General features: G+C 41.4%; 1 protein-coding gene and 1 pseudogene across 2 annotated transcripts in view; one reads left to right on the plus strand and one right to left on the minus strand.

The window, feature by feature from the left end:
• Positions 1-894: 894 nt before the first annotated feature.
• LOC119060018 (BDNF/NT-3 growth factors receptor) overlaps positions 895-18,697 on the minus strand; it is a 137,596-nt gene continuing 119,793 nt past the window's right edge. For both annotated transcript variants that reach the window (XM_037159909.2, XM_053656503.1), the window contains exon 13: positions 895-6,238. In XM_037159909.2, coding sequence (XP_037015804.2) covers positions 6,201-6,238 — 38 coding nt within the window. In that variant the 3' untranslated portion in view covers positions 895-6,200. The remainder of the gene's footprint in view (positions 6,239-18,697) is intronic.
• LOC119060037 (uncharacterized) lies at positions 13,465-13,552 on the plus strand (annotated as a pseudogene).

The following is an 18,697-nucleotide window of genomic DNA, read 5'->3' on the forward strand; positions in this document are numbered from 1 at the left end:
ATTATATGACCTCTTGGTCATATAAATGGCCAACAAAACCTCTTCTCAGCAAGACACATTGAGAAGGGCATTCAGAAAAAGGCTAAGTCACCAGTAGTAAACAGACTCTTGAGAATCTGTGTATTTAGCTTGATAAGATATCGGGTCACGCTGGACCAGTTTTCCAATCCCTAAGTCTTTTATTTGTAGTAATACTCTTCCAAGGTTACCAGAAGCAAGCTCAGATGAATCAGAGCTGAGGCCCCACAAGCCTTAATATTAGCCCCTATCTTAAAAGGGGACCAAAAAAATGAGGAAAGGACAGTGCGGCCCAATGGGGGATGAAAAGCAAAGGTACAGGAAGTGTGGGCACCATGTTAATAGTTATGATTTGATAATATCTTTTCTCTATGTCCCCTTGTCTTCCTCAATCTCCCCATCCATGAAAGCACAAGTCATCCTGTTCATTTGACCAGAGTGCCTTACAATGGAGGGACAGAGCAGCAGGTGTGTCCTCTTGTTGGGATCTGGGTAATTCTATGTTATTAAAATACCAAAGGACTTAGCCACAGAATGTAGAATTTGTTTTTCTTTTTGAATTTCCTTAAACTTCCTGTCGTCTTTTTAGTATTGCCTTTTAACCAAATGAAAATATCCCTGAGATTAAGAATCAGTAAACAATAAATGTATAATTCACATTAATGGAAATTTAAAAGTTCCTTTGGGGGAGATTTATTCCAGAATTTGTACTAGGTTTGGGGCTCCCCCACCTAACTCTCCATGACATTTCACATACTTTTTCTTCTAACACCTTTACTCCTGGACACCACTGAGGACACACGGGGTGATGAGTTATGCTTGAGGAAGGTAGGTGACGTATACAAGGGCCTGGAGAGAATGCAAGACACATGGAGATGAATTATAAAACTTTATTCGCTTGTTAAAAAAATGAATGCAGCAAGTACATTTATGATCTATCCACATGTTAAAACAACGCTTAAAAATAAAATAAAAAATGATCATCCACTATTTACAGGAAGTGTGAAAAAATGACTTTATAACCCAGAACATTACACAGAAAAAAAACAGGCCATGAGAGCGATTCACAGACTGCCTATGGATTACAGCAAATGGATTCCAACATGAAATGGGGGCACGCAAGGATTTGCCTTTCTCTGGAATCTCTTCATGTTTTCCCTCTCACTTTTTTTCTTGTCAGCTTTACTGAGGCGTAATTGACAAATGAAATGGCAGGATATTTGAAGGGTACAACACAATGATTTGACACACATATACATTGTGAATAGAGTCACTTGCTATTTTATATTTGTTTATGCCCCCTTCTTAAATTGACTGTCTTAAAATAAAAGCAAGAAACCTTTGTTCTTTTCCTTACTTCTCATGCAATTTTTTCATGAAAACTAAGACTCCAGACACAGCTAATAACAACCCACCATGGGTGCCCATAAATGACCATCCCAAGGCTCCGTTGCAACACTAGCCCGAATTAAACTCAGAGTGATCTCACTGTCAAAATCGGATGGCTGGGGGCTCCTTTGGCCCTGAAGAGCAAAACAAGGAAATGGACTGACTTGAATGGAAAGCTGACTTCTGTGACAGCTGTTTCTATGTCACTTTCTGGGTTGGGAATCTGGATAATTCAATGTGGCAGCACCCCACAGAAAATGACATTCCTGCCCCATCCAGGAGAGTCCTTAACCTTTCCAGGTCCCCTCACATAAGCCTGGCATGGTCCTCAGGTATTGTAGGTGCTGTGTCTGTGACACAGCAGAGCACACATCACAGGACGCCTACTTCTGTCCTAGTTTTCTTGGGGTCGAGTCTGCTGACTGGCACAAACCCAGGGGGCTCTTCTAGACAGGAATGGCACAGCCCAATGGCTGGATAGAGCTACTCATGAAGACCCTAGATTACATGGAACTGCTTCCCTTCAGTTGCTCTCCCTCTGTATCTGGAGTCTAGAAAACAAGATGAAATGAGCTCCTATTTTGTGAGAAAACAAGACGAAAGCCAGGCAAGGTGCCATAAACAGCAGGCACTAGAGCAGGAGAAAGTCTAAGTCACCTACCCATTCTCTAACAGAGTGAGAGAAGAGTTAGTTCAGTTTCCCCTGGGTGCTTTGATTCCATTTCACAAGGGGGTAAAAAAAAGGTGTGTGGAAAGCAACCAATAAAACAAAACTAAACTCTCAGTTTGTCATGGAGTCAAGTTAGAATGCTAGAGTAGAGGAGAAAAGGAGGCAGGGGAAGGGAGGGAGTCAGGGATTTTAAGAAAACAAAGAGAAAAGGAAGGAGAAAAAGCAGGAGCACTTCCATTGTGCTCACCTTTACACCTGGCCATGAACTGAATTTGCCCCTTGAACTTCTTGAGCTGTTTGCTCCTTAAACAGTTGAGTAATGAAGGCCTCTGCTCTGTCTAAGGAGGCACTTCCAGCCCTAAAACTCTCAGCGTAATTCAAGGTTACTCGAAGAGTGGAACCCAAAGCCCACTCCCTCTGTGCTCTGTGTTGTAAAGCTGGGGTTATTTAATTCTGATCTTTGCTCTCGACTTTTGGAATCAGCATGTAATAGGTCGAAAATGAAATTAGTCTCTGCTGGAGATTAGGAGTGAAACCCCTGAAGTGTCTTTAAAGTCTGTGGGGATTCATTCTTCCTGTTGAGATCTGGACCTTCTTTGCTTCTTTGGCCTCAGACTGATGTCTCACGTGATGACAGTGGGAGTCTCTTAGTCTCTCTCAGCTGCCTTGGAGGGTCTCTCTGGGACCAGAGTCAAAATACAGGGCCTGAACCAAGACTCTTGATGACACAGCTGTTTTCCATCTGTCAGTGGCCACATTAGTACATTAACGACACCCGTGAAAAGGGGCTGCTCCCTCTCCCCTGACCTTGGCCGCACCTGCACAGGCCAGGCAACATGGACACTGGTGAAAGGAGTCGCAACACATAAAACAGGAGGAAGGACTCATTGGATTGCCTCTGGCCACATGGAAGTGGGGCCAATTAGGGGGTAAAGGGCACACACTGATGCAAGGGAGTCCCAGGCAGGGAGAGAGAGCCCAGCTCAGTATTGGGTGGAAGGCATAGGAGAGCCCCAAAGGTACGTGACATGCTGCAGATCCTGGAGGTGCCAGATTCAATGGAGATAAAGCTCTCCATGGCAATGCTGGGAAGGTGTTGGCAAAGGAAAGACAGAAGGAAACATGGAGAGAACAATGATCTTGCTTTAAGACAAAAGTAACAAACTGGCAGTCCACAGAAATGTTTTGCTGGCCTCCATAACATTTTAAAAATAACTGAGTCAACTTTTTAAAAATAGGGACATTCCACCGAAGAGTCCAGGTTTTAGGTATCTCATAAGGAATCAGAAGATTTGGACACCTGGGCCCACACTCCCAGGAGGCAGGAGTTGGCTGGGGCTGCCTGAGAGCTGCCGCTCTGGATGGACACCCACCCGGGGCACCTTGTTCATTTAGGGTACCTGCCTGGTACGGAAGTGCCCGGTCCTCACTTCCGGCGACAAACGCGATTTCAGCGAAAACACTGCCTGTCCTTTACTGATGCTGCAGAAATATGTGATACCTGTCACTAGGAAGTTCGAAAAGGATTTCTTACAGGGACAAAGAAAGCAAAAGGAGGAAAGGGGATGGGCTAGAGTACAGACTTGAGAAGCTATGACACTGATTGTGGTCTCCAGGGATTTAAAAAAATAAAAAGTAAGGAACTCAAGAACCGAATGAAACAATTCCCTGATAGCCTGCTGTTTTCCTGGTTCCCTAGGAGATGTCAACTGTGGTTTGATATATTAAATTGCCTTATCTGTCCCCTTCTCTCCATTTTAAAACAAATATCTACCCTGCCATTCTTCCAGCTGTTGAGTACAAATATCCTTTCTTTTTTCCTTTTGGGTCTGGGAAACTTTAAAAATAGGCCTTAAACAATTCATCCCCTTTTTTATGGCTCCATGGATAACATAAAAGCTTTTTAAAAATTACCAAATGGCTGATATTTAAGAACCCGAGCTGTCCTGACAGCCTCTGCTTGGCTTCCAGTTTGAATTTCATTTTTCTTCCAGGGTTCAGGATTTCTGCAATTAGCTGGCCTCTTTGTAAATCAACACCTTCGGGAAAGATCAGCATCTAAGTAGTGACAGGAACTGTCATTTAGCAGCAAGCAAGAAAATGGAAATCCAGATAATATTCAGACCTCCCCACACTAAGGACCAGCTGCCCTAACACTCAAATGTCCTTCTGGTGAAAAGAAAGAAGAACTTTTGAAAATGAGGAACCTGTTCACGCTTTGGAGAAACTGCCCCTTTCAGACCTGGGTATGGAATAGCCACGTGAAATGCTGTAATCCATAAGACTCTGTGTAATGTCGGCATCAGGCAATAATACCATAGTTAGTGGCTAAGGTAAGAGACAGAGTTTAAAATATTCATCATGAACAATCTTTTTAATAGCAAGTGGTACCTAAGTGGATTCTGGTTTATTAAGCTTAATACCTTGGTTACAAAGGATTCAAAACATTTCCGAACATGATAGACCAGTTAAAAAATCTATGCATCCTTAAAGCTGAACTGTAAAATTTGTGTAACTATTTAAAAAAAATTTTTAAGTCAGTAACTTTCCAATTAATCCATGGAGTCTTTGCACATGTCTTTTTTTTTTTTACTTTCAATATTATTTTGTACTGGTTTCAGGTGTACAGCATAATGGTTAGACAATCATATACTTTACGAAGTGTTCCCCTCAGTATTTCCAGTACCCACCTAGTGCCATACATAGTTATTGCATTATTAATTATATTCCCTATGCTGTACAGAGCTGATTGTATTTTCAAAGGACATGCTCCAGGCCTGGCTCTGAAGTCCCCTTAACAAGAAGGGTGTGAGGTGAGGTGGGGTAGGGCAGCCAGACCTGTCCTCTGACAGGGATCCTACCTGGTGCAGACTGAGCAGAGTGTACAAAGGTCATTGCCATGGCCAAGTGAGTGAAACAGGGGTCCATGGTAAGACCAAGGCGGGGATGCAGAATTCTGTGTCTGTAAGGCTGCCCTCTCAGCAATGAAGCTGGACAATAGAAAGCACAGATTCATTAGCAACCTGCCCCCACTGTGCTGCTGGGGTCAGAAGAGCTGTCCTGCCCGTGAAAACCTGGTGGTAGTGTAGTATGTGGTAGGGAAACTAGCCTACTTACAATATCAACTCCTGCTCACAGCAGGCCAGCCATTCTGCGTGCAGGCCTTTTCAGAGTAGAAAAGCTGCAGTTCTGTTATGGGAACAGCATGAGAGGCTGTGGCCTTATCACTCGACAAACTTCTAAAACGCAGATGAACTGCAGAGGGCAAATGAAAGGACATATGCACCATATGCATATATTTCACTCCTCTAGTTATTCTGAAACCAACTACACCTAACATCAATCTACAGCCCCCAACCAAATAGCTGCTGCTGCTTCTTTTTTTGTGTTTAAGAAAGTCTTTAAGGAAACTTTAAGGAGGTCACTAAGGAGCCATCGATTGCATGGCTCTGGACCTTTATTATGAGGAAGAAAAGAACCTCTTGTGACATCACCAAGTCCCCACAGTGACACTCTATATGCTCTTTTAGCTGTTGTACTGTAGATGAGAAAATTAGACCTTCTCAGTTCCGTGCTGATTAAACAATAGAACAGGATGCTAAAATACTGGTTACATGGAGATTACAGTCTAGTAATCTCAGTGTACAGTTTACAGTTACTGTTTCAATTACAAGCTAGTGTGCACCCACGTATACCTGTCCCTAATTTAGATTTTTTAACTTTGTAGTTCATCTTTAATAAACAGAAACAATAAAAATCAAATATATTTCCAGTATGGTCAAACAGCACATCTCTCAGAAGAGAAGCACAATCCAGTGGAATTTCAATTCAATTCTGTATTTGAACGATTGTACGAACAAAAGAGAAGCATTAATTTAAGATGTTTTCTTGTGTCTCTGCGTTGCTGCCCGTGAGCGGCCTCGGCTCTGGTGTTCCCCAATCACAGCTCTCGATCTGCAGGCTTCACCCAGCACCTCCTGCAAACACCACCCACCTCCACCAGAAAACCCCAGGTAAGCAGACTTCCGGGAGAAGCCGAGGCCTGTCCCAAGAGTCCAGCTTACAAGGCAGCATCAACCAACATGCACCACAGCCCCTTCCTCTGTCTTTTCCTTTATTTCAGCTACCCATCCAGGGGGATCTTATGAAACAAAACAAAACCTAAAAGAAACACAAAATGAAATGTAAGTCATGCTGAAAAGAAAAACCAACAGAAATTCACATGCAAGTACAATCACTTTTAAAAGAACATAATAAATAAACATCCAAATTAAGACACAACATGGAATATGCTTTGAAACATAAAGTGATATGTAATAACAAGAAAGAAGTGGGGAGAAAATGTGCATCTCATTACTGAGCAACTTTGCTTCAAACTCAAAACCAATTTTGCATGGCACATGGGACATGGGAAAGAAACAAAGAATTCTGCCCTCAGCTCCACCCACAACAGTATCACATATTACATTCATATTTTAAGTAGGAGAAATCTGTGAATAATCAAGACGACCCCTGGAGAATTTTCATGTATAGGGAAAACCAATAAAACTCAACAAGAAATATCAACCATAATCCTAATTCTCTTTCCCCATCTAATTTAATCAAGTTATTTCTAAAGTAAATGATACATTACTCAACAACCGAACCAGAGAACTGGCTGCACTTATCGGGTGAATTACTGAACCACACAGAGATTCAGATTCTTTTTCAGGAATCCTAATAGTCAATAAATGATTAATTAATTACCTAAACCGAATCAAGCACCACAGCATATATGTGACACACACATATAGAGAGATGTAATATCCATTATGTCACATATGATATATAACACATGACATGTAGTATGTTGTATATATTTTAAATATCATAAATAAGATATATAGCTTATGTGTATGCATTATTACATATAATATATACAAAACACATTATATGTAATACTTAGTATGTAATAATTCTACAAACATTTACTGAGTACAGGCCAAATCACAGACACTGTAATAGATGACACAAAAATAAAGAAAATAAAGTTCCTCGACCTCAAGTATTTCACTGCCCCACAGCTGGCGAAAGCTGAGCAAACAACTCACAACAATAAATACCAGCTAATCTAGTTGTGTGCCAAGCTCTCTTCTAAGTTCTATGTCCAAAGTAGCTCGTTTAATTTCATAATCACTCTATTAAAAAAGGTTCTATTATTGCTTCCTCTTTACTGGTGAGAAAGCTGAGGCCCAGAGAGTGAAGTAGCCTGTTTCAAGTCCAACACTGGTATGTGATGGAGCTCAGATTCCGAGCCAGGAACTTGGATTCTGTGGCCACAGTGCCATGTCCCTGTGCAGGGAGGACATGCACAGGGAGGACAAACTCTCTTCCAGGTTTGCCCGTAAAAACCCAGCAGGAACAGGGAAGATTCCCCCATTCCATATAATTCTGTGTGTAATTTGCATGAATCTTCATCAGATTCATAAGTGACAAAATAGATGATGTCATGGTAGAAACCGCCAAGACGTTTTCAAGTTCAGCTTTGGAAGGCACTTCTAAACAACCCCTCCAGACTCTCGGTCTCCCTCAACCTGGTGTCTGGTCTGCCAAGTGCTGGTGGCATCTGCCTCCAGAGCTGTAATTACCACCACCAATCTGCATCATCATTTACGATAGCATTACAGAGCTTCATTTTCATGGCATTTCTGTCTCCTGCCCTTCCTAGTCTCAGGAAGAGGACTCAGTATGGACGTCAAACATGGTTTATGGATTTGAACACCCACAAAGCACTAAGAACTTAGGAGGTGCATAGGGGCACTGATTAATTCTCCTTCATTCATAACTCTTCCTACTGTCTTTTTAAAAGTTCAGCCTCCAGACAGACATACATAAGCTGCACTAGTTTTGAGGGCACTATGGCTTGTAGGACAATCATGCCAAATTAACCAACCAAACCCTTCAATTATTTCATCAGGTTTTAAAAGGGTGATTCTCAAATCCCTTTCCACTGAAACAATAGGATTAATGTGGGGATGTCAAGTTTGCCAATAAAAACAGGAGAAACTTGGTGATACAAATAGAAGACATCACCCCCAAACGAAAAAGATTTGTTGATGCAATATACTAGATTCTTGGCGTTTGGCACACAAACTCTAAGAGTTTACTGATGTCAGTGTGTTTATAGCAGGAGCCAGGCCACTTTTCCTTTGCTTCTATTTGACAATTTCCTCCCCAGTGCTCCTCCAGGCTCTTTAATATTACAGTTGGGAAACAATCTGCTTTGCTAAATGCAAGCTCTTTGGGACTGCCATTCACTCAGGGCACAAGGGGCATGGGCCCCTATTTAAATTGATGTCAGGTATTCCTCTTCAACTTCCTTCTGCTTTGCCTTTTGTGATGCAGCCTTCTCAAAGAAGCATCCCTTAGCTCCATGTGCCCTTGCGGTAAAAAATGAGCGAAGCCACCATAAAAACACAGGCAATATCTTCCTTATGGGGAAAACCATCCTGTTACACACAGAAGCAATGGGCAGTATCTGCATGCAAACTGTCATTACCCCCGCCCTGCAGCTCAAGGAAGGCACGTCAGCCTCCTCTCCATACCTTTGATTTCCACATACTGTCAGGCACTGAAGATACACCACCATGTATTGATAAATGAGTTTGATTTAAATATTTGATCCTTTTATAAGGAAATGTACCCAATGCTTCCTATTTCTCAGGGGTCAGCAGTAAAATTCAATCAGGGCCCCCATCTACCTACCAGGATCTCATAACTTTTGCCCTCTTACGTTATAAGAAAACTCAAGAAAGGGGACACAGAATGATATAAAACAATAGATAATTATTTTCTGCTGGTGAGGGGGAAAGTTTTTAGACCACAACAAATGGCTGAACATCTTGTGGGTTTAGCAGCCAAACGAGCTGTCTAGCTTCTGAGCCTGAAATATAGCTATTTTGACAATGTGACATTCTGAAGCATTTGCAGCATTCCGATGGTGCATGGTGCTTATTGTGAGAACAGCTCCTTTATCAAAAACAACCTTGGAGAAACTTTGTCACCGCTGCTTCCACTAGCTGAGCTAAATCAGAATGAGATAAAGGAGATGCTGTCTGAAAACATGAGGTGAAGTTGAAAGCAGAGAAGAAAAATCCGGATGTATTCTAAAACTCAGTCCCTGCTATTTGCTGATTTCAGATCTGCTCACTGACCTCTTCAAAGGGAAGAGCTGAGGGTGCTGAAGGTCACTGAAGAAGCACTGTGCTTTCTTTATCATTGGCTTCCGACTCATTAAAATGTATTTACATTCAAACGTGCCCACATTTTCCTACTATTACTCAGAAGCAATCAGCCATAAAATGGCAAGGATCTGCAGTACATTTAAATTAACAGCAATTTATCTGGAGCAAAAAGGAAAACTGCTGAGTCTGAAAGGAAGCGAAGGGAAGAGAAGAAAGATGCAGCTGCTATCTGAAAAAGCCAATCTTACCACATTTGTTATTTGGAGAGTTCAAGTAGAAAACTGCCAACTTGGGTGTCTGATTGGCAGGGGACCTCTTGGAAGCCGGTGTGGTGGCTGAAGTGACAGTAGAGTGGCTGACCTTCATTTGAGAGCAAAGCAAATGCTCCTTGAGCCTTCTGGAAAATGTTTACTAGGTAAAATCAAAGAATAAGCTCCTGTGTTCTCATAACATTAGGTGCCTGAACAATAGTAGGTGCAAAATGTTTTTGTTTTCCATCGCAAAGTACGACTTGAAATAGGTGCAATTCTGCTCTATTTCAGCACTACTTGTCCTAATTTTACATTTGGGGGACATTTAGTATCTGTTGGTTCTTGCACCAATGAGCTATTACTGTCATGCCTTTTCTGTTCTTTAGGGGACTCACTCAATCCACATGTCCATGGTGATATTGATACAGGGTGCAGCCGGTGGGGGGAGGCAAAAAAAAAGATTTGGAATGGTATCCAAAAGCTCAAAGTGTATAGAAATATTGGAGAGACATAAAAGATGTCCTCACCCCTTCCCCCACAGGTGTGAGTTGGGGGAAGGGACACATAAAGCAGGAACATGCAGGGCTGTTTTGTATAGCCACAATTTTGCAGCTAACCTCTAGAATGGTCATTTAACATATCTATGACCTTTAACTGGTTTCATAGATATGTTTAAAAGCTGTGGCCTTGCTTTGAGCCAGGAAGAAGGGAGTGGCTTCTACCCAGGATGTAACTGGGGGCTGGTCCCCTCAGTTACAGTGCCTGCGTGAGAGGTTGGAATTGATTGGCTCCATGCCATGGTGCCATATCTGCCCAGACTAATGATGGCAGCCCAGTAAAGCTGGGAGGGTATGAGAGTCCTGGCAGGTGTAACTGATTGTAGGAGGAGTCGGAAATGGGGCTGCAAAGGAGGATGGGTGCGGAGATTTAAACCCAGACTCGGCAGCCATTGAAGAGAGAGCCACATGATTTCAGCAGAGTTAAGACCCCCTCTTGCCAAGGTGAAGAGGAGGGAGAACCATGTGGTTTTGGCCAGAGTGTAGAACCTGGCAGCCAGATGAAAGGGAGAGCCACACGGTTTCAGCAGAGTGAAAGAGTACCACTTGGCTTTGCCAGAATGGGGACCTCTGCAGCCAGGTGAAGAAGAAAGCCACATGCTTTTGGTCAGAGTGCTGACCCCTGTAGCTTTGGTAGAAGAGGCCCACGCGGCTTTGGGGTGACCCCTTTGGCCACATGGCCTGGAAAGCAGGAGAAACTTTACTTTGCCAGGAACTGGGTACAAAGAACTTTTGCCAGTGGGCCATGAGAGGGTACCACATGACTTTGGATTAACTGGAGATCCTGCACGGTGACACAGCTGATGATGCCAGCGGCCCGAAAAAGGGACGTGTGCTCTTTTCCTGATTTATGGTACCCAGAGTTAGGACAGTGGGAGAAGAGAGAGCTGTGTGCGTGTGTGTGGGGGTGTATACCCTAAAGGACTTTGATATTTTAGTGGAGATATTAACCCTAAGTAGCATTAAATAAACATTTCGTTTCCTTTTCACAAATCTCTGGCATTGAGAGATGTCTTTCCAATTGGTGGCGGACAGAAGAGCCCAGTAGATATTAGTATTCCGTCCTTGGGAGGGGCCCCTGTTGTTCTGTAGCAGCTTTTGGCATCCCTAGGTGGGCCGAATATTGCCCCACCCCCTGGACCTCTGTTCGATAACAATATGTCCAAGGTCACCTGAATGAAATGAGAGAGCTGAAATCTAAACTCTAAACTTCTGGAATGTCAGTCCATTGTTTAAAATGGTGTCACCTGCACCTGCAGCAGAAATTCCCTAAAATATGAGTATAGGTCCTGGTGCTTCCTTCTCTGTGCTCATTCTACAAGTTCCTGAACCATTCTTAAGACACCTCTTTTGCTTTCTAAGGATGGGCTTTGTACATACACCATCTCTTCTAAGATCTCCTTCCACAAGAGATCTTACTACCTGCATCCCAGACTGTAAGCCACAGGAGGGCAGAGATAGCACATCTACATGTCTTATATGCCCTACTCTGCCTTGCACAATACCAGGGGCTGAATGCATCTTAAGTTTCAGAATAGTAATGTCTAAACTTTGAGTTTTATTAGACAATTGTGATGTGCTCAACAGCAGAACCAAAATGGGAGGGAGGGTGCAACACAATGTAGGATCTATTGTTTTTCATTGGTAACAGAGTTAGATCACTTCAAAGCTGCTGTACAGCATTAAATATTTCCTCAGAAGTATATTTAAGGTTACAAAGTTAGGCATGTGGACACCCAGTGAGTGTGTGCTTCCTGAAGCATTTGAAGCTACTAGAGAAAAGGTGACAAACTGAGTTTACTTTAATTCTCACACTGATCAAAATGACAGTGGATATGGGAGTGAGATGAAGAAAATGGGTGTCCATTTGTTAGCTGGAGATAGAAAATAGAAATAAATGGCTGAAGATGGTCAGCAAGGCTTTGAAAGCTCTAGTTTGACTTTGCAAAATGAAGTTTAGTATTGAGCCAAAAATCAAGGCAGAAAACACAAAGTTCTTAGCAAAGCTCAAATGTGTAAGGAAAGCCAGAGCCATTGCACCATTAAAATTCAGTGATTCTAAGGGTGATATGATGGATCAGCATGGCCTGATGACAAGTGTCCAAGGGCTCAACCACTGCCCTGTCAGGGACTCTGCATGGGATGAGCAGTACATCCAAAGATTGATGCCATTGCCTCTACTTGTGGAATTGCCTACAAATAATATAAATGGAGTAAGAAAAATACCATGGACTTCAGGACTTGAGGGGCATTAAGACATACAAAAGGCTTTCATAGCAACCACACTGAGATATCCAAATTAATCTAGTATTCTCCTGTGGGTGTGGCTTCAACAGATATACAATGCAAAATCTGTGGTATAGCTCTATGCACCATGAAATAACACCTTCTTCAAGACATTGTTTCACAATTCTCAGATCAGGGAGGATTACCAGTGGCTCAACATATAGTACATATAAGCATGCCATTACAAATTTCATTATAGAAGAGCATATTCTTGTTGCTGCCAATAAAGATTTGTGTCTAGATTTTGTTTCTGCCAAAATACTCTAGCCAGTGATTTTCCTGAGTATATGAAGCCAGAATACTAGAACCAACATAACCAAATAGGGAACAAATGACATAAAACCTATTGCCCAGTTCATCTGTAACTAATGTAAAACCTGCAAGAACTTCAAACACACACAGTGGAAGTTGCTTGGCTCTGCTCAATTGTGGCTAACACCCTGGTGCACAGGCCAAAATGGATCAGGGAATAAATTTCTAGAAAAGTTAATAATCTATAAAACAAGCAAGAGAAAACAAATGGGCATGGATCAGCCAGTGCCATTCTGATGATGATGATTATGATAATGATGATAATGATAATGATGATGACAATGTTGATGATGCCGATGGCAGTAACAGTAAAGGTGAAAGAAGGAGATAGAAAAAGGAAAAGCAAGAGAAAAAGGAGGACTTAAAGAAAAAGCAGTTGCTGTTGATACATTTGGAAGAACTCAAGCATGTAAAAAAAGTGACGATTATTGGAGAGTGACAATATAGATAATAAGGCCTCAGAGCAGGACTAGAAGTCTTTAGCTGATCCTAGAAAAAAAGAGAGTAGGTAAAAATAAAATTGTCCTGGACCACTACTTTTTCATTAGGTACTCTAAATAATACTTGAGAGTTAGAGTCTGAAGATCATTAACATTTAGGATACTTGCTAAGAAAGTATCCCTGCCCACTGTTACAAAGCCGAAAAGTCAGATCCACTAATGGTTCCAATTAAGCAGATGCAGTGTCAAAGAAATTACCTTCACTGGAATGGAGGTACCTTATAAATCTCACCTCCATTTAAATTACCTATGAGCACAATTGCTTCTTGGCCTTTTGGCTAAGATCAAGTGTAGTATCTGTTCTTATCAGTTAAATTACCTACGTGCACAAGATAATGAAACCTCAGCTAAGCACCAAGCATTCCAAAATGCAAAACAAAGATAGGTGGGGTTGATAACTGCAGTGAACTGACTAGGATAAACAAGAAATCATCCAAGAGCAGTAATAAAAAGCAAGGCCTGTGTTTGGTCAGGCTATGGACACCTTGGAAGGAAGGCTGCCATCCTACAAGCAGGCACAGAAGGGAAACTGCCAAAGTCCACATTCTGAGGACTTAGCTCCAGCTTTACAAGGAATCTAGTTCATGCAATCACTGCCCAGCCCTGCGATGGTTTCCTCTCCCTCATCCCTGGCCTCCTCCTCACTGCCCAGCCTCCACAAGTAATGAGCCGGCCTCCCGCTGTCCAGGGTCCTGCTCCAGACCACAGTGGATGCATATGTGCTTCCGTGGCTGCTGCAGGCACAAGCAGGAAGCTGCCTGGCTTCAAACATACAGTAAGTCCTCACTAAACTCCATCAACAGGTTCTTGGAAACTATGACTTTAAGTGACACAACATATAATGAAACCAATTTTACCACAGGCCAATTTATCTAAATAAGAGTTAAGTTCCTATGATGCATTTCTAGTCATGAAAACATTACGAAACTTATAAAGAAAGAACCAAAATACTTCTTATATTAAATATTGAAATAAGTGTAAGTTATATGTACATGTAAAAAAGATTAATGAAAACAAACAAGACGATAATTTTTCTAACCAGTGTACTCCAGTTCAGGGTCAAGAGTGTCCAGACAGCAGCCCCAGTTGGGAATGGATTCTTTTTTCTCATCAATGTTACAACAAAATGACGTTGAATGAAAGGATGTTATTCAAGGGCCTGTTTCTTGGTACTCATTCTTTTATCCAGAGAAGTGAATGTGCCCAAACTCAAAGGTAGGTGAAGATTATGGGACAGAAAGGAGATCCTTCACCCAAACATGTCCTTCTTCTCTGGTGCCTTTTATCCAGGACAACCATTAGCAGAAGACCTACCATTATCTTAGAAGGTACCTCACTAGAACAAGAATTAAAAAGTGCCTGTCCTCCACAGAATCTGAAATGTGATGGGAAATGTGGGTTGAAATGGTGGTTTATCCTGCCCCGGTCAGTCTACCTGGTACATTACCTGACACTGCTCTATAGAGCAACATTTAAAATCCCAGATGGGACTCTGATTTAAAGTCCCAGACTCTGAAGAAATGAATCTAACTCATATCCCAGTGAATATCCCTTACCCTACCAGAGCTCATAAGGGCATACTCCAAAATTGCTTAGCAGTCTGAAAGAGTACCCACCCACTCACACCACCAGGAACAGAATCTACACTCCAAAAGTGTCCCAACAAAAAGTGGAATCCTCAGGATTCTGGCACCAGAGACAATTGCTATGCATGGGCCTTAGGAGTAGCCAGTGACCTATTTCAAAATGCCTCAGTAAATCAAAGAGCTTACTCTATTCTCAACAGGAAACTTGCAATGTGTGAAGTTGACTTCAGGGTCACAGTCTTACATGCATTCATACTGAGGTTTCCACAGACCCCCCAACTTGACTTAAATTAACCCCACCATTCTAGAAGCCTCTGCTGTTAGTGACATTTTTATTTGCTCCAAGAGCTCATTTTAGAAAAAGCCCACACTGCTATGCCATCACACCTCACTGTCCTTACACCTCAACAGTGTCTCAGGGCAGCTGAATAAACTCAGTGCTGAATAACGCAGCAAATCCTCTTTCTGAAAGGGCTAAGATTTTTTTCTACTCCTTGATTCTTACATGTTGGAACACAGCAAGTCCCTTCATATTTCTTTGGTTCTAGTACAATTTATACATAAAGAAAACTCTGGGCTCTTAAAAGCATACCTTTCACACACACACACACACACACACACACACACACTTTCCTTTTTAAGTAAAGTATGCATGGCAAATATGGCATATCAAATATAACAGCTTGGTTAAGAAATATGACAGCCATGCCAAGAATCAACCAGCACCAAGACATTGAGAAAACAATGCATTCTAGATACTTTAAATGAAAATTTAATGTATGCAAGTATCTGAAATTCCTTTAAGAAATGCTTTCCAAAACCTACAGCAAGTTCTTTGCTACATCAAAGTGACTGAAAGGGAGAGGCTATCTACCTTGTAACCCTACATACCTTCTTAGTTCAAAACAGAATCACCTTTTACGTAAGCACAAGAGTCATTCAAAGACATGATGGATGCACACATTGCCTCATGTGAAAGCAGTAAGAAATTTTAAATGCCACACAGATAAAAAGACAGAATATAATTACACATGCATAACAGGATGACTAGATTATAAATTAGTTTTTCTTTCATTCTTTATAATTATGGTCATTTACCATCTATTGTTTAACTACACAAGATCCTAGAACTTTACTTACAGCTCCCATTGAAATTAGAATTTTAATAAGTACCATCATCCCACATATTTATTTATCCTCCTTGACAATTGTGTTTTAAAGGATTCATTTCCATGGCAATGCCTGATGGCTGCTGGCTGGCTAGACAGCAAAAAGCAGTGTGAAGCCTGATAGACTTGAGTTTGGATCCTACCCCTGTCCTTTCTGAGCCATGTGATTCTAGCCAAGTCAGGGGACCTCTCTAAACCTGTTACCCAACTCTAAAATAGAAGTAAAAAATACCTGGCATACTGTACTAGAATTAATATGAGTACCTAATACTGTCCATGCCATATACAGGCTCCTCGGCTCAGGGAAGTTGCTAGCATCGTGTCTACTAACATTTAGACAAAGTGTCAAACCTTAGAAATTCCAAACTAGCCTACTGATTTTTAAAAAATACAGTTGGAGTGTTCCTTCTCCTTAAAGATAGTTCTATATTTTACCAAATATGTATAATTTACAAAAAAAATGTTCACGATTATGAACTGTAACCCATAAATAAAATGTGACCTTAATTTAACTTCATTGAGCCTATTTAGGACTCTATTATGAGTTTGCAATATAAATTTAAATCAATTAAGCCCTGACTGGTGTGGCTCAGTGGACTGAGTGCCGGCCAGCAAAGCAAAGGGTCACTGATTCAATTCCCAGTCAGGCCACATGCGGGGGTTGCAGGCCAGGTCCCCAATAGGGGGCATGTAAGAGGCAGCCACACACTGATGTTTCTCTCCCTCTCTTTCTCCCTCCCTTCCCTTCTGTCTACAATCTTCTAAAAAATGTAAACTAATTAGTGAAACATTCTTAAAGCTCACAAGCTTGAAATATACCTTCACAAATGCTTGCCTTGTTCCAGAATAGTGTAACTGAGTGTTTCTCTCTTTCATTTCCCAATTATTCATCTTCCTGTTTTGTTTTTCTGGGTCACTCAAATGTCTTTTTTGGGGGGATATCTCTCAATCTCATTCTTTCTCTCTCTCCTCATCTGTCTCATTTTTGTCCATGTGTGGGTCCTTCTCTCATTTCCAACTCTTGCTATTTTCTCCTATGAATTGAGAAGAACTAAGATATATGTTGACTTCATTATTTTTTATGTATCAAGTGGAAGCTGTTTTCTAGATTGGGATACTGATACAGTGTCCTCTTTAAAAACCTAATTTGAGTTGTACTTTATTTATGAAAAGTTCTCTCCCTCCCAATCTATATTTCTTTATTTATTTATTACTCTGTTTTTATACAACTAGAGATGAAGAACATTGAAGCTCAGTGTCAATCAGAATAGAAAAGATACCATTTCTAAACATATCATTAGATAATGTGAACAAGAGAAATATAGAAATTTATAAAAATCTGATTTCAAGTGTATATGACATAGTTCACATACATCTTTTCTGAAGGGGACTGTTATTTGCTTATGTGAAGTGAAAAGAAGTTAGTCCTTCCATTTTACAGATGAAAACATAAAGGAAGGAAGGGGCTAAGTGATCATATTTTGTTTCACATATGTACACGTTTCACTCACTAATCACACAGTTATAAACAACCTCCCATTATGATGACAGGACACCAAAGTGTAAAAAAAGAAAAATGATCCTATGAAACTCAGCTCAAACTTCACAACAAAAATTCTTGAGCTTCCTTTCCAAGTCAAAGACCTCTGTTATCCACCAAGACGTAAATGCTTCAAGAACAAAGAGGACTCTACACTTGATCTTAGCCAAAAGGCCGAAAAGCAATCAAAGAGGACTCTAAAACACATGAACCCTTGCTACACCAATGACTGGGGTGTTGCTGGGGTGCTCTTGTGTTATGTACTAGAATAATCATATCTTAGCACATCCCAGACTTCCATTCACAGTCATGGGCAGTGAACTCCAACCCCACCCACAGTCAGCTCAGCAGCCACTGCAAATAATTACTTTCAACTGCATTTTCAATCATAGGCCTAAACAGATTCTTTGTCATGCATGAGGAAGTAAAAAGTAACAGTAAATAACTTTGCTTAAAAATTCCATCTTCACAGTCTTAGAAAAAGTGTGACTCCAAATGAGAGTTTGAAGCCCTGGGGATGCAGCGGAACCCCAGCTATCAGATCCTCAGTATGGTCACTTGCCCTCTTTTTCCATGCTCAGTAGGTAAGATGTCTTTCTGTGCTGTAATGGTGGCGGTGGGCTGGTAGTATCATTCTGAGTCTGTGTTTGGCCAGTGTGGCAGATTTCACACCCATGGTGAAAATGTCTGAGAACCATTCCATGACTCCAGTTCCAAGGCCACAGCCACAACAAAACTTTTGGCGAAAAGATTTTGCCTTTGTCCAAAGTTATAGGAATCTACATTTCCACAACTGAGGGATATACATAGTAAGCATGAAACCACATCTTGGTAGATTCCCAGCTTGCAATTGTCCTAGACACCTGAACAAGCTGCCCCAAAGCCAGGGGAGAGCCTCTAGTCACAGGTCCTCCAGCTAGAGTTGCTTCTGAGATGTTGCTGATTTCCTCTAATCCAGCATCTTCCAGCAGCAGCTAAATGAACCAAACCCTAACTAAATTTAACTGGCTAATTGCACCTAAATTACAGTCACAGAGCCCCTTCAGAAGATCCAGTCAATTTCCGGAGGGAGAAAGTAATGTTTCACTATATAATTATAAACTTAATTAACATAAAATTAATTAATTAGAGACTTGGGCTGGTGATGAACACCATGATTTGGCTGTTGTTTGTTGTATTTTCCAGGAGGAGCTAAA

Source organism: Artibeus jamaicensis, unplaced genomic scaffold, assembly GCF_021234435.1.
Source record: "Artibeus jamaicensis isolate MK-2021 breed Jamaican fruit bat unplaced genomic scaffold, CSHL_Jam_final scaffold_1964, whole genome shotgun sequence".
NCBI lineage: Eukaryota > Metazoa > Chordata > Mammalia > Chiroptera > Phyllostomidae > Artibeus > Artibeus jamaicensis.